At 31.5% G+C, this 27,600-nt stretch overlaps 1 protein-coding gene across 3 annotated transcripts; it reads right to left on the bottom strand.

The window, feature by feature from the left end:
* Positions 1–1,157: 1,157 nt before the first annotated feature.
* On the bottom strand, positions 1,158–27,600 carry LOC143229900 (eukaryotic translation initiation factor 2 subunit 1-like). Of its 3 annotated transcripts, none has more exons than XM_076462764.1 (8): positions 27,479–27,600; positions 19,793–20,033; positions 17,435–17,514; positions 11,407–11,555; positions 10,120–10,226; positions 5,265–5,362; positions 4,150–4,293; positions 1,158–2,542 (listed from the first exon to the last, which is right to left on the bottom strand). In XM_076462764.1, the coding sequence occupies exons 2-8, from the start codon at positions 20,028–20,030 to the stop codon at positions 2,393–2,395; spliced, it is 966 nt and encodes a 321-aa protein (XP_076318879.1). In that variant the 5' UTR covers positions 20,031–20,033; positions 27,479–27,600; the 3' UTR covers positions 1,158–2,392. The 3 variants fall into 3 exon arrangements, with proteins under 3 accessions (XP_076318879.1, XP_076318878.1, XP_076318877.1); XM_076462763.1 differs by lacking the exon at positions 27,479–27,600 and adding an exon at positions 27,248–27,478; XM_076462762.1 differs by lacking the exon at positions 27,479–27,600 and adding an exon at positions 26,589–26,648.

The raw sequence follows: 27,600 nt of genomic DNA on the forward strand, positions 1-27,600 counted from the left end.
TAAACACAATGTTTACCAACCACATGTGCTATTAGCCCTTCAAAACTTTCTTACAATTATATTGCCATATATTACTTCAAAGCTGAAGTTTCAAACACACAGATGTGCTTGGCAATCTTTAATCCTTCTACTCATAATTAATTCTATATAACTGTCATTTAGTGACAGCAAAGAAAAATTTTCAAAATATGTTTTGACATTATATGAACAAAAGTATGCAGTTTTTTTCTTAAAAACAATTATATGATTTGCGTTTTCAGAAATATTGTAGTTTTGATTGATTTATTAAAACTTCTTCTTTGTTTTCACTTCAAAGTTCTTAGAGTTATAAATTAAGTTTTCTCTTATGGATTTTATGTATGCTTGACCCATTCCAAGAACAAGAAGGCTAGCCTAATGGTCCATCAGTTATACTGAATTATTATAGAAGTTAATTTAAATAAAATAGTAATAAATAACTACTGTTGAAAATTAATAAATAAATAATTACTGAAATTATTTTTCATAAATGAACTTGAGTAAAATTGATAATAATTACAAGTCACTTACTTTATCTAATTCTCACCATAAAAGTTGTTAGTGAAAATGATGATATTAATACTTTAACCAACACATTTACAGGTTATGACATGAAGGAACAAGGGACTACAAGTGTATATGTATATTAATTACATAAAAATGTAGAATTATTATATACATGTTTAAATTACTATAGTTTTCCAGCTTTAAAGTCTACTGTTATCCGATTTCAAATTGTAAACTGTAATTATAGAATGTCATCTTTTCTATGTATTTGTCATTAACGAGCAATAAGTTATGGGCTCTGGTCTTGTGTTATGTCTGGGACACGGTGTGCTAGCCCTCTGTGGCAAACATTAGCTATATGGTGTCTCTTCTCATTACCCGTTGTTCTCATAAGTCGAACTTCAAACCTCACTTCCATCTCACTACAATAACAAGAAAGAAAATAAATGCACTTTCTGTATTTTTCTCAGCCTTTCATATCACTTGACCATGACATGGCATCAAAGCATAATCAGGATTCCACAGAAGTCTTAGCTCATTCCCCAAACTTTCACCACCACAATCTCTAAAATTGTCAACAATTGAAGAAGTTGATTTTACACAATACCACTTTGCATCAAAAGACAAAAATATCAAATCCTCACCTATTTATTAGCATAGATAATAAGAGAAAAAGATGGGCTCTCTTTTCCTCTACATGCATAAACAAGAGAACAAGAAAAACAAAGCGACAATACAAGTTTATAAAAATACTCGTATATGTATGTATCATTTTGTAATTTACACGCTATAATTGTCATAAATTGTTAAGAAACCATTTTTCGTTCATTTAGCTTGTTATTGAAAATATATTGCTCACAAACTGTCAAGAAAGAAGACAAAACACATATATGCATTTTGAAACAAAAAACACTTAGAAGTACCAAAAAATGTACAACAAAATATTAATGGAAAAATTTTAACAAAATATTAAACATTATTTTCTCTATGCTAGAGAAAATAAATGAACATCACTAACAGTTTGATGGAATATAAAAATAACTACTATTTGTTTATATGTAATCTCTCAATTAACAATATTTCTTAATAAAAAAACAACAAAAAACTTGTGTATACTTTGAGAACATTCATTTAAGTACAAACTGTACCTTTATCTTGTATAACAAGAAATACATGAATTATGGTGTGAATATACTTCAGTAATCTTTAGAATTCTATCACATCTTTTTATGTTCAGCACTATATGTTCTGCATGCTTTTATATACAATCACAATTGTTATCAAAGAAACTTTTAATCTCAAAAACCTTAAAAAAATTACTGAATGTATGGGTGGAAGAATATTCATTTAAGTTTCTTAACTGATTTAAGAGTGATTGAGGGCAATATTACAGCAAATTAATCCCCTCCAGGCAAGAATGTATACCAATCATTTGTTATACTTTTATGGCCAAAGATACGACATAAAAAACGTATTAGAATAAGAAAATTTTATATTTTAAGTAAACATAAAATGAATAAAATATCCAAGTCTCACACAACAGCATGCTATATAAATTTTATCTCTCTCAAAACTGATTTTAATTTGACATCATTGTCAAGTGTAGAGGGCACGATTAATGATGAACTCCTTAATCAATAACATTCATACAGTTAGTTAATCCAATTAAATGTAAATTTATTTACATCACATAATATTAGCATACCCATAAATAATAATTTATATGTCCATTTCTTTGCAAACTATTACACAATTTCAAAAATGTAGAAATAATATAAATTAGATGTTTTACATTGATTTTAACACAGGACACCTGTATTATTCACACAGTTTGGTTACCAGCTTGAAGTTTTAAAATAATTTCACCCTATGGTTGCTCTTCTCTTTCGTCATCTTCACTTTCAGCTTCTGCAGTTTCATCATCGTCATCATCACCAGCTACCTCAGCGTTAGCCATTTCTAATCTTTCAAGTTGTTTGGATAGCTCCATTTCATCTACTTCCGTAACCACTTTGGGCTAGAAAATCACAAAAATGAAAGATTTTAGAACATTCTGACAAGACATGTAATGCAAAATATTCCAAGGTGTGATAAACTGCTTTAGATGTCAGTGGAATCGCACTCTCCAACTTAGTTGTAAATACTGTCTTTAATAATTATACATTTTATATAAAAACATTAACTAGCCTCAGCATTTATCTTACTACAACATAGGTAACTGGACGTGGTTCGCATATTTTTCTTAAATATCATTTTTAATTAACGCATCTTAGTACTTTAAAAGCTACAGTATCTGACAAATGTCACCTAAACTAATTAAGAAAATACAGTGTAAAATAAAATTAATATAACAAAGCAAAGGCCTTTATTCATAAAAATTACCACACAGTACAATAAATTAATGTAGAAGCATCTTGCTCTCCTAACTTATATATCTTTGATGATTTTGTTTGACATTTTCAACATGTGAAGCTGGCAAACAGAGATTAAGAATGGCAGAAAGTGTATCCTCACTGCAACGTGTAGTTACCTCCAAAACCCATGACACATTTTATATCCAACATTATAGTCTGTATCTATGTTTAATCTATGCTGTATCTTCAATTTTATTTTTTCTTTGAACTTGTTTTGTTCATTAAAATATCTTTCGTCACATGCATATTCTGAATGACTGTTTTAAAATGCACACACACAAACATACATACTAGCATATAGCCCATCAAAAGTGATGGGGTACGTATTACCACCAAAACCCCATTGTATACCCTGACCTCACATTTCATAACGAACTGAAATAAATTAATTTTGCAAAATCAAGCTTGGCCATCAAAGGGAGAAAAACGAAGATGAGGCAGTCAAATGTTGGTAAGTTCCTTTACATGCCAATCAAATGTAAGCTTATTCATGAAGTAAATTCATGGCACATTTGTATAGGGTTTTTGGAAAGTCACTGTGCAGTTTTGTCTGTCAATAAATACATAAGTTCACAGTGACTTTCCGAACACCCTGTAGAATAATTATTAGTAGAAATCAGTTAGATTTACAACTCCTAATTTATAGAAAAGCCAATGCATTCTGGTAATACTATGTTCCAACAATGGCTCTTATATCATGTTACTTAGCAACAAAAGTATAATCTTGGTTTCTTAATGTAGAGACTCCATTGATTAAGGAGGTTTGTTTATTTAAAACATTTGTGATATAACATAAAACATCTTAATTCAGAAACAATTGAAGTTTATATTGAATTAATATTTTTACTCTCATGAAAATTTTGTGCACTTGATTCTAGGTTAGGCAATCCCACACTACTTTTTTCTTTATGCTTATTATACCAACACTCACAACATTTACAAGGTTTCAGGCACCTCTCCCCCCTCACAGTCCCTTTATATATATATTTATTTATTTACAAGGCTAGAAATCACAAGATATATGTTTCAATCAATATGAGGCATAGCATAACATGCCCATTCTGAAAATTTTCAATATTTAGGAAACAACTTCCTTTGACGTTTTAGGTTCACAAGTTCCGATGTTATATTTGAATTCTGAGATAAGATTGAAAATACTTTGATATATCTAATTAAACTAATTTTTTTCTTAAAATCCTGATTAACATACCGGGTTTTTTACATTAAACACACCACCTGATCCTTTGATAGCATATTGTATCTTATCGATTGCCTCACCAAGAACTTTTACACCCTCTGTCCGTTCCATCGTTGTAGTAGTGACCACATAAAGAGGTGGTGCTATTAAGTTGATCTGCAAAAAACATGTAAAGTAAATGGACTATATAATATGGATTTAGTAGCATACTCTGTACAATACCTTTTATAACAATATGCAAATTCCATACAATATAACATTCATTTATTAATGTAAATCAAGCTTTTTACAACAGCATGTTACCTGGTTTTATATATTAAAAATGTACAGAAATTAGCTGTTTGGTTATTTTTCTACAGGTTACAATTCAGCTGTCATAACCTTCCAAAACTACATTCAACAATTATTCAATTTGTTAATACGTGTAGCTAACAAATGGATACTTAAGTAATATCTATTATGATAAATAACATACAAGTCAAAATATTAACAATAACACTCACATCTATCCTCTATTCCTTTCCCAATTCAGAACAATGCTTAACTTTAAAGTTACCACCATGCAACCAAAACATACTTCATAAATGTTCTGAATACATGCACAAATATTTATTCCATGAATGTATTCATATACAATAATATCATGTACAATACCAAAGTTAAATAATTTACCACTTTCAGATTTTAGGCCAGAAATTCTAAAATTGACCAAAATAAAAAATTTGTGCATCTACCTCTGATTTCAAAGAATTTCAAAAAACAGGAAACTAAATATAAACTTGTACGCATAAACTCTGTTGTTAAGATTCCAGGACTACGTGACAAACATTGTAAAATACTGATTTGTAAGATAACTCAACCTGCTGGATGTTTTTATGCATCAAAGAAGAAACGAGTCTCTGTTGTTGTTTGGTGAAAAATGACAATTTATATACAATAAAATGCCTCTGGACGTACGTTTAACATTAATAAATGCACAGAAAGTTACTGTTGCTCTGCTTCGTGTGAAGTACAATTTGTATAAATCAGAAAAATAGTTTTCCAATATAATCAACCCTGAAAAAGGAAAAAAAACAATAATAATCTCTAGCAATACATTTTCAAAGGATACAGGAGTAGTACCTTACTTTGATAGGCATATTCTCTGTAGTACAGTCTATTCCCGCACGAAGAGCATTTTTCACAGCATCTATTCCTTCATATCCATAGCACGAAACTTCAATATCTATGAAAACATAACAAAAAATGTAAATAAAGTTTTTTTTTAATTGCATGTAGTTTAGGATGCCTGTGCACACACTAATCTTATACTTTTAATGGTAAATAATGATTTGTTTTTAGAAAATTAAGAAATTTGGTAACAGTAATTACCACAGACAGTAAAAGTAGTGAAACTATCACATATTTAAATATATATATATATATATTCTACCTAATGATTTTCATGTAAAGAATAATTTTGGAATATCAAGACAGTCACAGTAAAACAGGAAACAAATAATGTGTAAATGCATGTATCTAGGAAATATGTGCCCCTTACCCTTACATATATGGCATTGGTGAATTCAACCTACCATTAAACTATTTCTTTAAACTATATATATAGTAAGATTTACTATAATATCAAATTTACTAAGTATATATTCATAAACAACTTTCAGTCACTGTGAAAATCAGATTTCTAAATAAAGTATTTTTACTAATTATTCTGTTTGTTGGTTTATAAAGTCAGTCTGACTTGTTTGAGTAGGTGATTTTTAGGTTAAGAATAAAAAATAATGTTTTCATATTTCATTTTTAGGATAACTGCATATGGTGACAAACAATTATAGAGCAGTTATTATTGCATTCAAAGACAATAAAATTCTAATCTCCCAGTAATTTAGTAATTTTACTGCCAAATAGATCAATGGCAAAGCCAATTACCGTGGTGGGATGGCCTTGTACAAACGAAGCTTCAAGTCACCAGCATGCTAGATCAAATTACGACATGCTACACTCATGAGGTGTACTCATGTTAAAGTATTTTTTAACCTAATTCTTTCTACAAAACATTTAGTACTTTTGTGTGACACCCATACTTAACCCAATATTTTTATTTACTTCAAATATGCAACTAAAAATACAAATATTAACACACAAAAAGATTCACTGACTTAAAGCTATTATAATTTAACCAGTTTTCTAACTATGTTACAAGTAGGTTGAAATAATTCCCTTATCTAACTGCAATGATCTTGGTGATAGCAAACGAATCTATGTTCTAAATAATTCAAAACTTTTTTGATAAAAAGAGCTAGCCTTATATGGAAATAAATAAATTACAGTATTCTCTTTCTATTAGTTATAAATAATCTAATACCAAATGTCAAAGAAAAACTACTGACAATTCTTAAAGACATGGGATGTCACGTCATACGAGTTTGACTTTTCTGGATTCCATTTGAGTGATGCAAAAAGACGGGCCAGTATAACAATATACATATCTGTTTCATAATGTCAAACTCAGAAGACCATTAGCAGTACTATGGTAATCTAAGATGTACAGTTTAGATTTTAAAAAAATAGTATAACCTGTTTCATATACATAGAAAAAGGAATTTTATTTAAATATTTCTTTCTGAAATTAAGAAAATTGAAACGTGTATCAAGAAAAGTTGCATAATATTAAAATCTGCATACATTTTGATGCTAAGTTTATTAATATAAGTCAATAATGAAGTTGTAATTTGTAAAAGATCATGACACGCACACTGTCAGATATAAAACACTGTTTAGTGTAAGCACTATTATTAATTTATTTATTTTGTGTTTCTAATTCACTGATGTTGAGGCTTTCTTGATGACAAGAAACCAACTTGAAATAAAAATGTACCTCAGAACAGCTGGTATGGGTATTAACACTTTTATTGATAAGGAGAGAATAACCTTCTGACCTTCCTAGGTCATCATCAGGTTAAGAAAGAGAGAGTTTGAATGTGACCATTGACGGACACATCTTAGGGTACGGCGTTGCAGGTGAATGTTAGGTTATTAATTAGTATAGGTATAAAGGTATTCCTTTATATTGGTTTAATTTTGGCTTTAGTTGCTGTATAAGTTAGACTTTTTTGATTTTGGGTATGTTTATATTTGTTTCCCTATTTAATATCTGGTGTTTTCTATGGTTGTGTTGTGTTTATTTGATTTGCAGTGTTCAAAAACGTGTGAGGTGTTTTTTTTTTTGTCTTCTTTGAATCTGGTTTCCTTTTGTCTGCTTGTTTCTGCAATACAGAAGTTGTGGCAGTTGTTGCACTGTATTTTATAAATTATGTTGGTGTTGTGTTTGTCAGTGTAGTTTTTATATGGTATGGACTTTAGTTTTGTACCTGGTTTTTGAATAAATTTGGTGTTTACTGGAATGTTGTGTTTGATCATAATTTTTTTCAAATGTTGGTTATTTTCTTCATTGATGTCAGGAAGATATGATATGCAGCAGGATATGGTTTTGTAGTTTGTTGTATCTTGGGATTTCTTGTTGCTTGCTTGTTGTTAGTCTAGGTGTGTGAGTATAATTTTTTTCATGGTTTTTGAGGAAATTTATTGATTTTGAAGTGTAGTTTTATTTTGTTGATTTCATCATAAATTTTATCAGGAGTGCAGATAAAGGTATTGCTATAGTTATAGTGAACACAAATTAATACGTTCAAAAAATGAGCAACATATTGTCAGATACAAACAAATTTAAACTACTAAACACAAATCCAACAAAAAACACATGAAAACCAGTTAAACAAAATACTGCTACAAATGAAAAAAAAACAACACAATCTCAAAAAACATTTATTCTTACCTACAAAAGACCGACTCACGCACACCATAACTATATGGCACCCCTAAACCTCACAAACCTGATTGTCCAATACAACCCATAATGTTGACCTAGAAATTATTTAACTACAATCTCAGTAAATATATAGTGTTGGCATTTCCAAATATGTAACATCAGCTGGCTCCATTTTCAAAGACTCTTTCAACTTCAAATATAATCTTAATCAACTAAATCATAAAGCCTTAATGGCCAGTTTTGATGTAATCTCCCTCTTCACAGAAGTTCCAACAACTGAAGCCTGCAAGGCAGCTTTAGAACTTTATATTCAAGACCCCAAGCCATTAATACACAACCCCAGCAATCATTTAACAACCCCTCATAGAATTCACTACCACCAAAACTAACTTTATGTTCGATAACCAAAATCTATCTACAAATAAATGGCCTTAGTATGGGGAATCCTGTGTCACCAGTTCTAGCCAACATTTTTATGACACAGATTGAACCAGAAGTGATCAATTCAGCCTTACACCCACCACTATACTGGTACAGGTATGTTGGTACAATTGCTGAATTCACATCTACTGAACACACATTTAGTCTTTTCAATCACATTAACTCGATACCCCCCAACATTAAATTCACCTGTGAACAGAAAAAAAACTAACCAAATAGCATTTCTCAAAGTCAAAATCACTAGAACTGATACACAATTCAAAACAGAAATTCACAGAAAAATCGCTCATACTGGACCATACATTCCCCAGGACTTGCACACGAAACAAAACAAAAACTCAACATATTAAAAACCAAATAAACACAGCCACAAAACCATGCTCACCTGATATAATTAATGATTAAATCAACAAAATAAAACAACACTTCATCAGCATCAACAAATTTCCTCAAAAAACAGTAGAAAAAATTATATGCACACACCTAGATCAACAACAGACAAACAACAATAAATCCCAAAATGCTACAAACTACAAAACCTTACACTGCTGCATACCAGTTGTAGGGAAAAAATAACAAACATTTGGAAAAAAATTATGATAAAACATAACATTCCAGTAATTACCGAATTTATTCAAAAACCAGGTACAAAACTAAAGTCCATACCACATAAAAACTACCCTGACAAACACAACATAATTTATAAAATATAATGCAACAACTGCCACAACTTCTGTATTGGAGAAACAAGCAGACAAAAGGAAACTAGATTCAAAGAAACAAAAAAAACACCTTCACATGTTTCTAACACTGCAAATCAAATAAACACAACATAACCATAGAAAACACCCAGATATTAAGAAGGGAAACAAATATTAACAAACCCAAAATCAAAGAAGTTGGACTTATACAGCAACTAAAGCCAAAATTAAACGAATATAAAGGAACACCTTTATACCTATACTAATTAATAACCTAACATTCACCTGCAACGCCCCCTACAATCCGGTAGCCATTTATACTCTTGTTCCTAAGACGTGTTTTTCAACGATCACATTCAAATTCTCTTCTTAACCTGAAAATGACCTAGGAAGGTCATAATGTTGTTCTCTCCTTATCAATACCAGCTGTTCTGAGATACATTTTGATGTTGAGGCTACTGAACATTGCATGCAATCCACTGGTATTGAGGCTATTGAGATTTCTAAAAAGGCCTAAGTGATAAACAAATAAATAATGGTGACCAGATGAGCAGAAACTGAGTGTGTGTGTTTTTTTTCTTATAGCAAAGCCACATCGGGCTATCTGCTCAGCCCACCGAGGGGAATCAAACCCTGATTTTACCGTTGTAATTCGGAGACATACCGCTGTACTAGCGGGGGGTCAGAAACTGTGAGAAACGTTAAACACAAAGTTAACCGTCATGTGAGTGAACCAAGTAAAAAAATTCAAGTATGAATTACTCTTGCAGAAAAATTGAATACAATTGCTTCTGTCTTTAAACAATGTCGGAGCCATGACAATGGTCTCTGAATATCTTTGGAAAACAGACAGATTCTTTTGGCTAGTGCAAAAACAAAAAGCAGTGTGTAACATTTTGGGGTATCAAATTATATTTTTTATTTTATTTTTCGTAATATATAAAGCACCACCATTTATTGGACATTTATTAGCTCTATTTAATTTAATTTAATTAACTTAACTAATCACAGTACCTGCTCTTATTTTCACAGACTGAGGAGTGAGTCTCTGATTAATGTTAGTTAAGAGAACTTGTTTTGTTTCTTCATCAAGTTCACATTCATCCAGAATGGATGGATCACTAGAAAATAGAATACAAAGTGCTGAATAGTTTCATATTTTTATTCAGTGGATTATTTGATCAAAGACTGCTATAATATTAGAAATAAAATGAAATATTACAATGACAATACAGAAAATTTCATCAACACATTCTTAAGTACACAACTAGTTTCTTAAATCAACTATGGTAAAAAGTTTTCATGCCATAAAATAAATACACCAGGCTGAATAATGTATTAACTACACAAGGAATTACATACTGTACGCGAAGACTTAACATAGTATCCCATCTTGTCATACAAATATAATAAAATATGACATGTACATCATTCTGGAAGTCATGCTCACATTGTACTGCAACAAAACAATTAAGAAAGAAGACTCAAGTTTTGCACAAAAGTCAAATATTGTTTGTATAAAATTTGTTCTACAATGTTTTTTTTTACTTCCAAAGCCTAAGGTAAAACAAAAAGTTCATGATATTCTATTACAAGGAATACATTTATGTTTCACAAGGCACACATTATTTGAACATTTTTTATTTGTTTTTAATTCTTATTTTAAACTACTAACATTTTAAAGTCAATGTTGATAAAATACAGACTAACTGCATTTTAACCTTAAACTTTACGTAAAAATTTATTTACACATATTCATCCAAACACTGAAACTAATACTGTAGTTCATAGTTTCAAAATCCAAGTATAGTTTAAATTTTCATACCTTTTACATCAATAGAAAGTTTTCACAATATTTTGTAATATTTCTAACAATAAAAAATAAAATACAAATTTCAAAACTACTTATAAGAGGAATATTGTCGTCAGCTAGATTCATATTACCTCTCACAACTAAAATGTAGTAAAGATATCATACAGTACTTAAAACTTGGTTTTTTGTAACTAACAAGCACAGAAATACATTTTGTTGAAATAAATGGATTGTTTACTTGTTTAGTTAACTTCATAGCTTTATGTTCTCATAACTTTGTGCTGCAGATTTATATTTAAGATAATTTTCATTTTGTAACTAAAATATTCTCAATTTAACTATACCGGTGTTTCCTACTTAAGCCACAGATTTTGGTACATTGTGTATGAAATGCTTTAGGTATCCTATTCAAAAGTGAATGTAAATTATACAGAAATGAAGGCCTTATTATAACCTCATAAAACAATAATAGCACAAATGTAACGTACGAAACAGCATGCTTGAAAACATCATAGGAACTTGCAGCCTTCTTGTATTTTTCATCAAAGTGCCATGCTGTCTTTCTGTAGAGAACTTCAAGTTGTTCATCATTGTCATAACCTAAGATTCCTGCTACATGTCTTAAAATGCTGTTTACCTGAAACACAGGTATGTTTTCAATATCAGTGATTTAATCATAACAAAAATGTTTCAAAAGAAAAACATTAATAAACTTTGGATCAACAAAGTTTGTGTGTTCAACTTCATTAATTCAGTACATATACAAATCCACTAAAGAAACACGTGAAGAGGATACAAAAAATAGAACAAACATATTTACATTACTCTTCATAAATGCAAGAAAGAACCCTAATTAAATAAGGTTAATACCCATGACTACATTCAACACTTTTGAGACAAATTGTTGCATATTCAAATACCAAAATTTATGATAACTTAGGTTAGATTTACACAAAAATCAACAATAAATATTCTAGTTCTTTTATTAGTATTCTCTATTAACTATAAATTGAAGTTAACCACACTTGATCTAATTAAAAGCTTGTGTTACAGCAGCAGGGTCTGTGCTCTAACACCTATATAAAGCAATACTACTTAAAACTGTAACAGAGTAAACCACAAATAAAAAGCCACTTAAACCTGGATTCAAACACCTAATATAAACTTGTGAAACTTTACCTACCATAAACATATAAAAAACAATTAAAACTCTAAATCATTTAGAAGACAGTTATTAAATGTGTGTGCCTAGCCAGGACTTGCTACTAACATCTAAGAATTGTATACCATAAATATAAGGATTAACATTTCAATAAATAGAGGAGTTAGGAAAATAAAAAATGAGATTGAGATGAAACAAAAATGAATTTCACAATAATAATATTCCTTATTAACACAGCTACAAAATTTTTAGCCATATTGAGTAATAATGACCAATAATACCTTCTCAACTCTCTCTCGTGAACTAACTTGATAAAGTTTATAAAAGGGTTTTAATTTGGTAGTCAGATCATGAGAGTACACATATCAGGTGACCATAAATTACATACTCATTAATGATATCTTTACATCACCATTATGGAAAATTGGTGTCAGTCTCATAACACAAACAAGCTTATTCAAAATCAACATGATCAGCTAGATGGTGAGCTACCATTTAAATATAAACTAAGTATTCACAGCTTAACTGAAAAACAAGGGGAATAACAAATGTACTCTAAACAAAACTATAATGAAATAAAAACAGAATTTGTTGCCTCACAAAACAAGACTTTTCTTACAGACTAATACATAAAAAAGTAATTTCTGATTCTAGAACTTTAGCAGTTTGTTGCAAACTACAGAAATAGATAGTAAGGTAGCAATGAAGACAAGTATGCTTTAGCAGAATCTTTATTCTCTCAACGTTCTGACTACAAGATTCTAAGGATACTTGAAAACATATAGTTCACTATAGAAGAAGAAAAAGATGTGAATATATCATTCCTTGACAAGAAACCCAAGTTCTCCATGAACAGAAAACCAACCAAAAACAAAGGTTTTCATACACTTCTTGTCACCACATAACAATGTACTGAAAACAGACATGGCATTTGGCTTTTCTCTAAGGGTGTTATGGATATGTCATCAATAATTCTTAGATCAAGAAAATAAACACAAAATGGAAGCTGTAATATCCTATATGTATGTTCTATAAAGCTAAAGGAGAAGTTGAGAAATGCTATAAAAAGGAATGACAACAGCAGATAGGAAAAGAGAAACAAGAAGTTCACAGTGATCCCCAATACTGGGATGCAAGTCCCATCAACAGACTAATGAGACACAACAACAGAGGTGATAACAAAAACAGAAATAAGAATAGCAGAGATAGTAAAGGATATGAGACAAACACACAACAGCATACTGTACTGCATTCCATGTGGTGAATGCAGTACAGTCGATATATGTGAAACTGGCAGAAGCCTGATAACCAGAGTAAATGAGGGTAAAGTAAATGTCATATGACATGATACAATCAAAGTGATAGTAGCACATGCAGAGGAAGCAAAACACCAACTTAAATGGAAGGGCTATAAAATTATCAACAAATGGATGGAAAAGGAAAAAAGGAAAGCAATGCTACTTACATCTTATTAAAAAATAACATAACACAGTGAGAGACTACAAGTGGGTGGAAACAGCAGTCAGCGTAATGACACAAGAGCAGGATGCTGATTGGTCAGGTGGTGATTGATAGCCAACAATGATGAACCAATTAGGGAATGGTACAGTGTAGCAACCAGGAAGCTAATCAGAGAATAATTTGTACGTAGTCTTGTGAAGATCTATGGTGTTGCATTCTCTTGAAGACTTATGGTTAAAACTTTCAGAGAATAAAAACCTTGTTGTGGCATTCTTAGTCTCATAACAACCTTGGTATCCATTTATCAATATGAATAATAATTAAACTGCAGAAAGCCAAACCTTAAACAAAAACATAAAATAAAAGCAGTTTTTAAACCAATTATGCATGGAGGTCATTTAAGAAAACAAAAAGAATTACTAAAAGATTTTGGACAAGTCTTTTATAACAAAACTGATGTTTTCCAGTTCTTCATAACCATAATAAAGAAAGATTCTAGCCAATCTTACACATCTTAGAGAAGTCTTTTCTAACCAAACTATTCTTCAGATGCACTAACATTGGTACAGTTGCTCCTTCCCTTTAATAAACTATTTCATTGGGTTTTATCAAAATAGTACCAATTAGGTGTAAGTCTACTTGTTCCCTCTAAATAAATGCAATAACATTTTTCACAGCAAGATTGAACCCAAATTATTTTTAAATTTCGTTTCATATCCTTAATGATAATTAACTTCCTTCAAAATTAACAAGTTATGTAAGACCAAAATTCCTTCTAGTTGCCTACTCACTAAGGTGTTCTGCTTTACAATTTATAATCCAATCTTGCTTAACTCTTTCACTGTACCTGAGATGTATATTTCCCATTAAACCAAAAGATATATATCCTAGCTACAATGAATAGGTTAAACAGGCATGTTTAAAACTGCAATATTCCAAAACTTCATTCTCTATTTTCATATCTACACAATCTTAAGATAAAATGTCTTCTCTAAACTGTGTTTCTGTCAATTTAGTGATTAAAAAAACAAACAAAATGTTCTAACTCAATATAACACATTGTGGTCTTAATTTTATCTAATAATATTTTATTGTTAAAACAGCTAAACAAACAGAACAGATTACCTCAGATATACATCACTAACCATACCTACCACAGGAAAACAAATATGACATACCTGACAAGTGAAAATAAATACCAACAATAAGTAATTTCTCTTGTGAATTATCTTCACATTAAATCATTCAGTGCATCCTTACTAGAGATGGACAATAATGTAATTTACTAACTGCTTAATCTCCTGGTTAGCATAGCCCAAACCTTCCACTTCCTACTACTGGAATTGAATTATTTCAACATGTCTCTCATGTAAGTTATTGTGTGTAAATTCTCCACCAAGAGGAACACGATATTCACCTTATGCATGTAACTCCCTCTTAATACCTCTACTGCACTATCATTTCAAAGTTTAGCAAAAAACATAAGGAAAGTGGGAAGTAGTGCAATAGGAGGTAAGTACCTAATGGAAATATATCTTCAATATAGGAAAATTATATCTTTCAATATGGTACTTACATCCACTAACAAGACTAGCTGGAATTTCACAATGAATAGGAATACAAGGGAATGTCAGAAGTGACCCCCAAAATCATCCACCAAAGGATACTTCTGGAAATGAGGGAGTCAGATCTGATTTGGGAACCATACTACTTCTAAGCAAAGTATACTCTTCACCCATCTGTAAAATGTGTGGTAGAAAAGAGAAAAAAAGGAACAGAAAAAGAGAAGCACAACCAAATGGGAGAAAATTGTTTCAGGATAGTGATCCTAACCACAGTGATAGGTGATCCTAACCACAGTGATAGTGATCCTAACCACAAATTCCAATGGGAAGAAGACAAGGAAGAATACGACAATGGCATCAAAATATGAACTCGGCTAGTGAAGGTAAAAGTGAAAAGAGCATGCACAGGGAAGACAATAAAGGGGTAGAGAGTTGTGAATGGGTACCAACGAAGGAAGCCATGCTGGCAATATAGTAATGAAGGGTGCATACCAGACATAAAAGTGTGTCCAGATCAGGACAAGGGTAGAGGTGAAAAATGGAAGAAAAGGAAACAGAGGAAAAGGAAAAGTTACCCTCCCTTGCTGCCAATGTTTTAGGGAGGAAAGAATGATCCAGATGAAGGAGAAGATAGGTAAGGTGATAAAGCATAAGTGAAACATCAATGGCAAACACATCAGATCTTTTACTTCTACAGACTAAGAGGAAAAGGAAATATATCTTAAGAAAAAGATGGCACATGAGGAAAGAGGTTAAAATGGAGGTTAAGTGAGGGAATTGTGGACTACATTAATATCCAAGTCCAGAAGATGAGGCCATCTGGGGTACAACAAATCAAGAAAAAATGTAGTAACATGGTAAGGACAGAGGAAGTAAAAACTTGACATTATCTTCAAACATGAAAGATATGATATAAGAAACTACAATAACCTAAGAACAAGAAGACCAAAGACTCTCAGACCAAAAAACATCTGAAAATCTCAGCCACATAAGCCACAGTAGGTCAGTCCATAAATAATACATAACTTGCAGACCCTGAGGAACACCTTCTATTCATGTTGATACATTTCCACTGAAAAAGGACATATGGAACAAGCCACACAAAAAAACTACTTAATGAGAAAAACCTAAATCTACTATTCAAGAACTAGATAAAAGCCAAGCATGAAGATGAAATATGAGAGAAAAATGTTGCAGCTGGTGTAACTGTGTAAACCAAAGTACACTAACCAATGAGGATTGATCAGAAGACCAGACATGGGGTAATACGGATGAGAGAGGCCACCCAATGAAATAATCGCATAAAAGGATGAATATAAAGACCTTGTCAGAGAGATCCTGACTAAAGGCATTAACAGCCAGAGCCTGATGGGGAGGAATTATAGACCAAAATAGGGGTAATGTGTAATTGAGAGCTGTGGCAAATGCATCTACATAAGGAAAACCCCACAGACTGCAGAGCCATTGAAATATAAAGTGGATCTAAATACCACTCTGTTGAAGAAAGTTTGTCAAAACGGGAAAAACAATCCACTACAAGACTGAAAACACCCAAACCATGACAAATAATGAGATTAATGTGGTGCATGTGTGATCAACATAGGAGATTCAATATTTGAAAATAAAGAGATCTGGACCCTTGGTGATGAATATGTGCCACTACTAAAGAAGTGAGAATCAATCATCACCAAACAATGTCTGGCAAGGGGAAGGAAGCAATTCAAAGACTAACAAATGGTGAGAAGTTCCAGGACACTGATATGCAAAGACATCTTATCACCAATCCAAAAACACAAAGCCTCGAGTGAGTGACCCATGCAGCCCATCACTGAAGGGATGTGTCCATGAACAAATGTTAACCCAGACAAGGTGGCAAATGAAAGCCACTTTGCAAGCATATCACAGACAAATGTAAAACACACAAATGAACATATCAAAACACAAGTGCTGCCAAACAAAAAATAATAGTCTGGTAGAAGCATATGGAGGGAGTCACACGCATAATGTGAATATGTTGCCTTCCTGTTGGTGGTAAAGTAATGCATGAAGATTTACATGAGAAACATGTTGCAATTGTTCTATTCCAATAGACTGCAGAGCAGAAAGCATATGGCATGCATGAAAAAAAACATTTGCATATAGAGAGCAGCACTGAATAAGAACAGCTAATCTCATGTGAAGAGGTAAATACCATATCGGAATATCACTTTTTCTCACTATACACATTGTCAAGTTTCTGTTTTGTTTCTTAAGTGAAAACTTAAAGTTTCAAATTAATGTTATTTATGTAATAAATAGATCAATTTTATGTTTTGTAAAATTACTTACAGCTTTAGCCTTTGCATACTTTTCTTCACATTTCATGATGTCTTCTGGTGAAACTCGTCTCTTAGACAAGTCAATATAACCTAAAATTAATGTAAAAGGCCTCATTTATTAAACAATAACACTTCACTACAAGACAGTTTCATTGTAATAGCTACTGACAAGTGTTATTATTATTTTAATTGGTATTACATTGCATTTAAAAGCAAACAAAACTCTGCACTACTAAGGTGTTCGAGATCCAAACATACCAATATTTCTGTTCATTGGGTTGGTTTCATGCATTACAAAAACACATTTTAACATCTCTAAACCAAATCTTGTAAAGTCTGATTAGTCAAAGTAACTACAGCTTCTAGTTGATTTATATTATAAGAAAGCATTATATATATAAAAAACATCATACATTGGTGTAAGGCATGAAATAAGAAAATATCTCCAATGAGTTAATTGAACAAGTTGACATATGATATCAGTATGAATAAATTTCAACATGAGGCAAGTACAGGTGAAGAACTTCACATTAATTGAAACTACGAAAGATAGTTTGAAAGGGTCATCCTGATGAAGAATCAAATGAATTTGTTTCATCATACAAAACTAATTAACAATGAAATATTCATTGACATATATCATTTAAATACTTATGGACTTCAATGAAAGACTTTCTGATGTATTTTAGCAGAATTCAGTACATAATATAACCACATTATTAAGATATATAAAAAAACTAAGATGGCTCAAAATATATTTATTGTTTGATGACATTTATGACATTGAAATCTATAAGCCTTGTACTTATATTTATTTTTAATTTTAAAGAAGACAACAAGCCACCTTTAGGATATTAGAGATTTTAAATCTCTATGAATAGTTTATGCATCTCAAATAAAAGTGATTGTTACACGCTTTTCATCAGGATGATAGGTATGAGAGGATTCTCATCTCATTTGGAAATAATGTTTTTGTTGCCTTGTTGCAGACTTCAAACATTTTTCATAATGGAATTCATTTGCAAAAATAGCATGGGAACAACCAGTTTCATTCAACATTTAATAACCAGAAAGAAATAAGGACTTGTGAGAAGAATGATGGTGAAGCCATAATAAGCAGTAATACATTGATCATGAGTCAGCTTCTGGTAAACTGTGTGTGTGGATGTTTATGAACACAAGTTATAGTACTTCTTGAATTGAAAATACCCCCTAAGGTGACAATGCACACTGTCTGTCCAGAGGATGTTTTGTATCCATGTTTCATTTAGTTATTGAACTGGCCAGAAGCCACGCAAAAAGATGAACTGCAAAGATTGATTATCAATCATCCTCAGCAGCAAGTTGACATTTGAAGTTACAGACTTAAGTGATTTTGTTTCCTTATTTTCCAGTTTGTGAAAAATCTGCAAATCAAAATCTTGAGCAGCATCTTTTTCACTCCTTGCCTCAAAATGTTTCTCATCCTAATCTTTTGTATTCTGAGCAAACTTCATTTCTGTTTCCACAGATATCTGTTTGAATAAGAATCTTGTTTTACAGAGGTAGTTTCCATGATGTAACAAATCAGTTTTTTAACATTTTAGGACAATTGTGTGGAATTGGACATCTACCCTCTTTTTAGAATTATCTTTTGAGTAAAATATTACTTCCATTGTTGTTTGTTTATTTATTTTTCTGAATTTTGTGCAAAGTTACACAAAGGCTGTCTGTGCTAGCCTTCCCTAACTTAGCAGTGAAAGACTACAGGGAAGGCAGCTTGTCATCACTGCCAACTTTGGGCTACTTATTTACTAATGAATAGTGGGATTGACCATCACATTATACTGCTTCCATGGCTGAAAAGGCAAGCATGTTTGGTGTGATGGGAATTTGAAACCTCGATTTTAGATTATAAGTGCCCTAACCATCTAGCCGTGCTGGGCCACAACTGCCATTTTTGCACAGCACAGTAAACAACAATCCTGGTTTTATTATTGTCACTAATCTTGTATTTTTGAAATACCGAATAAAAAGAAAAAAAAACAATGCCAAGTTACATTAAAGCTAATTTAGGTGCATACTATAACATAGTTTTGGAACACACTGTATCATGTCCAAATAGTTCTGGGTAGAACTTACAACTCAATGTGCCTCTGATAAAATATTCCTCTTAGGAAAGTAGTTCTTACAATATAATCATTTTGGATGTGTAATAAATGTATTCTATTACAGCAGGGTTGCCTCAAGGTAGTAAATTAATAGGTTCTCGAATTTGAAAAGAGAGTTCAAGAATAGTGTTAACCAAAGCAATAAAACTAAATGCAGAACAGGCTACTTTGTAAAATGATAAATTACACTAAAATGCTTGGTGTTGTAACAGCATTACCTTTATCCTCATCAACTCTGATGACCACCACACATTCACTTCGACCAACTCTAATAAGTTTGTTGATGGATCGAATACGTCGGCGTGACAGCTCTGACAAAAGAATCATCCCTTCAATATTGTTATATTCTAACAAATGTACATAAGCACCCATTTCAGCAATTGATCGAACATTAACCATGACAACATCTTCCACTTCTGGATACTGTTGACTGTAGAACCGACATGACAGAGGCATGACCTGAAAAGAACATAGCAAACACCCATGGAAAACTTTCTTTATTTAAACAACTTTGATTTAAAATGTTATCATATTTTAATCACAGAAAAAGTATCAGTATTAGTTTTGATCTTCAATACAGAAGAACAATTTATGTAAAGGAAGTCAGAATGAATAAGGCAGTTGACTAAATCATCAAACGGAATACTACTTATTTGGAGAAAATCTGTTGAACTCACTTTCAAGCTATAAGAAAGTTTGACCTTTTTATAAATCTTAATTTCTACCTTATGTTACCAAAGTAGGCAACTTGAAGCACACTATTCTAAAATAATATTATCAGTAGATATATACATTGATTGTAAAAGACAACAGACAAAAAAAACAACAACTAATCTTTCAAGCAGCTATTGTTTTTATTGTTTATGTTTATAATTAAAAGATTATTAGTACTCTGAAACCATTATGTGTAAACATTTAAAAGCTATATGTACCAACAGTAATAATTCAAATGTCACAATTACAAACATTATACTTAAAGAACCTCAGATGTCAAAACATGCTTTCTGAAACCAAATATGAAATAAATGAAGTAACCAAAACTAGTAAAACTAAACAAGACAGAAATCAGCAAGTCCATATTCACAATAGAAATCTAACCACAAAAGAGAAAACAAAATACATAAAAATGTAACTTCATGTCAATATGAAAAGCCTGAAACTCATAAGCATAAAGCTAAAGCAACTTTATTTAAGACCAATGTAACTATATTACAATTAAATGCTAATTTCACTGTTTATTATTTTACCAAAAGGACTAACATTATAAGAATAAAATACTTACTCAGACCCACTTGGCATCCTATGATGAGCAAGACAGTGTGATCATAACATCACACATATTAACACACTACTGCCAGTATTTACACAAAGACAATTCACAACTTTTTTTAATGTATAGAGAACTTACTTGTAGAATAAAGTTTTAACACAAAGTAACTAGCAATCTTCAACAATATACTTCATTATCTTACTGGTCTTGATAAATGGGCATAAAGTTGTTAACACAAATTAACAACAGAAATAATTACAGAGTTACAATAGTCGACTTTACCTGAAATAATAAGATATTTTTAAGCGCACTGTTAAAACACATTACAAAACTACTCTATATTTTATGAAAACCAAGGATGTTGGGATTAACAGTGATGGGCAACCAACAGAATCCTGCAAAGGGTGTTCCAACTCAGAGTAAGGATCCAAGGGAGGTGGTGGTGGAGAGAGGGACAGAAAAAGATGACACCAAACCTGGCAGGATGAGTTGGAGAACACCAGAAAAGAAGAATGATTTTTATGGATGTGACAAAAGCATTTATAGTAGTAAGCTAAGAATAGATCAACAGGGAACATATGAATGGAGGAAAGACAACCTGTGATAATGTTCAATCAGCCTGGAACATGACTAGTTATGAAACTCACTCAAAATCAGGAACTAAGGAAACCTAGAGTATGTGCTACTTTGACAGCTGATATAAGAGGGGGAAAGAATTACAGGGATGCCTCTTAGATAGTAATTAAGTTAAAGGTGTGGTAAGCAGAGAATACCCTCTCAGGAACTAAAAGCCAGAAGTTATACCATCATTCAGAGATGATATATATCCAGAGTGAGAGAGGAGAATCCATAATTAGGTGAAAGCCCAGTTTAGGAGGAGGTAAAAGAACACTGGATGTAGTAGCAGAGGTACTTTCAGTACATAAAGTAAGTGCAAGGTGCAAAACATAGCAACTAGAAAACAAAAATTTAGTAATCAAAAGTAGAAAGGTTGGACACAGCTAAGACTAGTGAAAGAGAATTACCAGGTGAAAGAGAAATGTGGTCAGGGTGAAGAAGAATCATGGACAGGAGAATTAGGATGTGGAGAAAGATATCTAGAACATAAACCTTGATCATCCACAGGCAAGGCTGAAATCACAAATGGAGATAAAAAAACTCACCATCCAATAAAGTGTTACGACTAAGAAGTGATGGAGAGAAGAGAGGTAAGTCATCGGACACCAGTCCCTGATTTTAAAGAAATAGAAAAGTAAGAGAAAAAATCCATAGAGCGACCTATGAACCCTCTCTCAAGACGTTGAAGGTTTGCAAATATCATGAGGAATGTGAAAGGAAACCAGCTGGGACCAAAGAAGGAAGAGTTCGCAATGTAAACCTGTAGGTGGAGATTGGTGCTCAAAGTGAGTCTCTTCAGTTTCAGGCAAATAAATGGGAAAGTTATCAGAAGGGATGAAAATGGAAAGTTCCAAGTATAAGTGGACATCACCAAACAATGGAAGGCCATCATGTGTTTCATTGAACATTCCAGCAGAAATATGGTTAATTTCTATTGCATCAGATTCTTTACTCACATCAGCTTTAGAAGTATTCACATCAAGTTGTAAATATGTTGAATATAACAAATTCAATTACATAAAAACTGAAAACTTATGAAAAATTACAAATCCTAGAAAACTCAAAACACAACAATGCCTTTCAATGCTGAGTTAAAAATGGGAAGATTGAGTCAGTATGCATGGAAGCTTGTCACACTCATACTGGGAGAATGTTCTGCCACATAATGATGTAATCATGCAGTGGCATAAATTCACAAGTTGAATATTTTCATTGTACTGGTAGATTACAAATCTCTTTGATAGAATATTTGACTAAAATAGCAAAGAAGCTATCTGTGTAATAAGGTGAGGTCACCTTTTGTAACTATTTACAGTTCTAAAGTAGTTAGTTATTTGTGCTGAAACACCTTTTTTGACTTGTAATCAGTGCGTATACAAATGTACACCCTAAAATTATATCAGGTTTGCAATTAGTAACAACTGCTTCATGGTTTAGTGATTTATCTACTATCATTCCAAGACTTTTTGTTGTCTTTTTTACATTCACACTACTAAGTGAATTCCAAGCTATAGTAAACATACGATTGAATTAATAGCTGAAATGCATTACCTCACACTTACTATAATTAAAGGTCATTTGCTAAACATCAGTCCAACTTGCAAAGTTAATCTGCAATACCTCAATATCCTAAACAAAACTAAATATACCCGATGATGTATAAGCAGCAGCAAACTTTATTAAATAAAGCTCTAGCCATACGTTTAAGTCCAGGCCTGCAGTTGAACTTTAGATTTTGTCAAGATTTTGTAGATGTATTAATGAATTTAAGAAGTTTTACATTTATTTCACTTATAGGGGCAAAATTAGTAGCTTAAAAATTTAACTATGTAGTATTGCGTAAAATATCAAATCTTTCTTCATTATTCCTTTTGTTAAAGTTGGATAACATATATTTCAAAGACAATATAATACAGAAAAATAATCACATTAGTATTTATGTAATGATAACAATACTAACAAATTGAATTGAATGAAAATAAATTTGGAAATGTACTTTAGATAAAATTCTACAGTGAAGTTGTCTTTTGGTGGTATACATTTATGAATATGATATTAAGTAAACACTAGTCCACATGCATCTTATATTGCATTCTTGTTGGGTTTTTATTCATCAAAGTTAAAACTTAAACTTGTGAAAATTATTATTCACATTTCAACACACACTGGAAAACATCAGCAAACATTTGCCTCGAAATCTCATGTTCAAAGCAGCCTATCATTAGTTTGTGATATGCACAACCTCCACCCGTCATAGATTTCATATCTAACAGAAAACGTACGCAGCCCAGCTAGCCTTTAAACACTTCCATTCTTAAGTGTCTCCAAAAATCTTTATATGATACAGTGGTAACTGAAATTAGTTTCTACAGCACTTCAAAATTTTTTAATCAGAATGACAAATCATCTGTTTCCATATCAGTTCAGATTTCTTATCCATAACAGTGATCTCCAACTAGTCATCATTTTGTTCTTTTCTGCTACCAACGTTTAACATATAGTGAATAAAATATTTTGTGTACATGCTTTATATAGCGTATGGTTTAGTATTATATATCATTGTGTATTCTAGGCTTGGAATTTCATGGTGGCTTTGATATGCATTTTCTTGGCTCAAGATAAAAATGAAAGTATGAATCTGTGTGTGCACTGTTGGCCTTGTGGTAAGCTGAGGTTATAACACTGATTTCATACTACCAGGTTATATATCGGCTGAGGAAGTCACATTCTAAATGAAAACATTTTATGATATGAAAATAGAAAGTTATATATTCTTGAATCATATCAGCTTAGGAGAGTTTTAACTCAATACTTTATGGTTAAAAAGGAGAGTATTGGGTGAATCTTCAGCCAAAGCAAGTATTTTAACATTGAAATTCATGAACTGGAAATATAAATAAAACTAAAACAGTCAGCATAAAATAAAAACATGTATGCAATAAATAAAAGACCAGCTTTTCCATGCAGTATGATTTTTTTTCATTGAAATATAGAATTTCATCTGATTCCAAATAATCCTAGTGGCAGAAAATTACAAGAGATAATAAATAGACATTTCTTCAACTGGTAGATGTAATTAGTATTGTCCATCAAAATATATTTGGAACTTGGGTAATTTATTAATATAAAGAAACAAAACAGTTTCATGGAAAGTAACATTTTTAAATGAGCTTATAATGCTAAAGTACAAAGGAAAAATTATCTCAATACTTCAGTCTTTGTTCATAATGACCTAAAATCTGAGACTTGGTAATTCAACCAAAACATGAAAAAACAAGTTTCATTATTGTAAACTGTAAAGTTGAATACTTGGGATGTGAACATTGGAAACTTACTTCTCATATGAGAAATACTGGCACTGTGGAACAGAAGAATTTAATACAGATGTGATTATTGGATCATTCAGCTGAAGGTTTAATTTTAGATATGTTTAAAGGATTTTTTTCAATTTATGAAATAGAGAGGCCATTCTTAACTCTGTATGAAATTCTGATGAAGCCCAATTTACACTACTGATGTAGGTTTAGCTCCCTTATTATAAAAGAATATCAATAAATTAGAAAGAGTAGGGTGTAATTTTTAATATAATATTTTGAAACCACTCTATAGGATGTTTTAAGTTTTGGACTTGTTCATTATGGAGCTCAGAAGAATTAGAAATGCCTTAATCCAAATTTATAATGTTCTTAAAGATGTTGATAATATACCTATCAACATCTCTCTAGGAGACTGATTTAATAAAATTACCTCATGGGAGGTTGACACTTTGAAAAGATACATGCACAACAGAAATGGGTAATTTAACATGTACAATAGAAATGGGTAATTTAATTGATTAATCAGTATAACCAAGTAAACAAATTAAAAATAGTGTTTCTAATTACAACTGTTTTCAATAACTCTTAACACTGAATTATGATTAAATGAATTGACATTATAGTTACTTTGAATGTCATCAACATAAACAACTAATCAATGTGAATTGTACCAATTACTGCTGTGCTTGATCATTCCAACTCAAGTAATCAAAATACTGACGCTGTTAAGCACAAAGTTACATATGGCTTCGTCCACTGTAGTTATTAAAACCAATTTTTTGGCACTATACATTTTTTTTTAAGTTAAAGCTTGCTAAACCCTGGACCAGTATGGGGCTGGAGAATGTGTGTGTGCATGTGGGGGTTCTCACGATTACAGGGTGCCAAATTCAACTCCCATTACCAGTAAATTTGCCTGACCTGTCCTTGTTATGGAAATGCTGCTAAGACTACATGTCACAAGCTTTTAACTGTTGACTAGAGGGCAGAATTTGTTACATTTCTCTGTTGTTTATTGTTGATAAGCGATTGAGTAAAAGGCAGGGAACTCCTACAGCATTCTTTGTCAACCATTTGTTTTGTTATTGATGGTGAACTGCAGACTTGAGGGAAATAGATTGGCTATATGCTTGTATGTACAATGTTTTGAGGAACACTGTATTAATTGTTTAACCAAATGTGATCAATAAATGAGGCTGTTAATTAAATTATTAGCAAATACCACTAGTCACCCAGCTCCAGTGAAGACTCAAATTTACTAAGAAAAATTTATTTGTGCTCTCAAATTTAAGTCTGCAATATGATACTTGTTGTTAGCCAAACTTCCTGCGTACCTATTTTTGAATAAGTGAAAAGTACATATAAAAAAGTGTTTGAAATGATCCACATGTATTTAATTTCTTTTTGATGTGTTGCTTAGGAGAAGAATGTCCTTGATTAGCTAAATAGTCTACTACCACCTTTATTACTTCTATTCTTAAATCTTTTACTTGTAGAAGCTCTTTAATTAAACACAAGTTATCTTCAGTAAAAACAAAGTATTTACTTAATATGTTTAATATATTTAAAGAATTATATTTACATAAATATTTGATTAAAACAAATGTTCTCTAAAACACAAATACAGAAAAAAAAGTAAAATAATTGTCACTACTTCATAAAATTCCCCAAAAAATCATATAATGTATTTGTCTGGGAAACAACTATTTAGTTTCTCAAAATACAATATACTTGCATCTGTTCAATCATACTCCCAGCTGTGATGAATTTACAAAAAGAAAAACATTAAGTTTATGATACAATACTTACAAGGTGTTTTACTATTAGACAAACTGGTATTGATTGGGGCTGCATGGGGTCATATAACTTGGAAGGGAAGTTTCTTGAAATGATTCTGGGTGTTTGTTTGGTTGTTTTTTTAAATATTATGCAGCAAGACAAGATTTCAGAGACCCAACCACAGGAGCTGCAGTTTTTGATTTATTATCAACCACTAATGAGGATGGGGTTGCAAGAGTTAAAGATAAAAATGATTTGGGAAAGAGATATTATTGCATAATTTAACAAATTTGCAGTATAATTATAAAATCACATCACTCAATCAACTAGTACTACTAATAGTACAGTAAAGCTAGTCTAGTTCAGAAAGCATCAGAATTTATTGTAATGTGTGCTGCATGTTATACAACGCTGCACTTATGATTTCAAATTACACGGAAACTCAGAATCACCAGGCTATTAACATTTTACTCATGAGAAATCCTAAAGTTTAGGCCTTTAAATTATAACATTTAAACTATAGTCTCAGTCTACACAACGAAAAGAGCGACACTTTTTATTTTAAACAACATTTTAAAAAGAAAGTATGTATTCGACAGTGAATTCCAATTGCACCATGTTTTATTCTGTAATTACAAGCGTATTACTATCACTAGTCAGTAAAAAAATACAAGTTACAAAACACGTACCTGAATTTGACTGAAGAATCAAGTTACGATATAATTATGAATCCTCAAGCTATAAATAAAATATAGAACACATACATATATATATCTTTTCACCAGATATTTATCTGACAAAAGTAAGCTTACTCGTTAATAATATTTGCGTCAATACCCTTTCGCGTACGGAATTACATTTAAAAGTATTATATTAGTACTATTAGTAGCTTCGCGTAGAAAAACATAATCATACTATACCTTCAAAAAGTAATCACTGCCATCTAGGCATAAAAATAACGAAATAAATTTTACTAAATCATTATTTTTTATACGAGGGCTGTTCAAAAAATACGCGGACTGACGTCATAAAACAAAATGTA

The sequence above is a fragment of the Tachypleus tridentatus genome, chromosome 10, assembly GCF_004210375.1.
Source record: "Tachypleus tridentatus isolate NWPU-2018 chromosome 10, ASM421037v1, whole genome shotgun sequence".
Taxonomy (NCBI): domain Eukaryota; kingdom Metazoa; phylum Arthropoda; class Merostomata; order Xiphosura; family Limulidae; genus Tachypleus; species Tachypleus tridentatus.

What these genes read in the sequence shown, in the direction of transcription:
- LOC143229900 (XM_076462762.1), bottom strand. Translation starts at nt 26,633, where the DNA reads ATGCAGCCCCAATCAATACCAGTTTGTCTAATAGTAAAACACCTT. An exon ending in GTCTAATAGTAAAACACCTT is followed by an intron (nt 20,034 to 26,588) that starts GTAAGTATTGTA and finishes TGTTCTTTTCAG; the next exon opens with GTCATGCCTCTGTCATGTCG. An exon ending in AGTATGCAAAGGCTAAAGCT is followed by an intron (nt 11,556 to 17,434) that starts GTAAGTAATTTT and finishes CCTGTGTTTCAG; the next exon opens with GTAAACAGCATTTTAAGACA.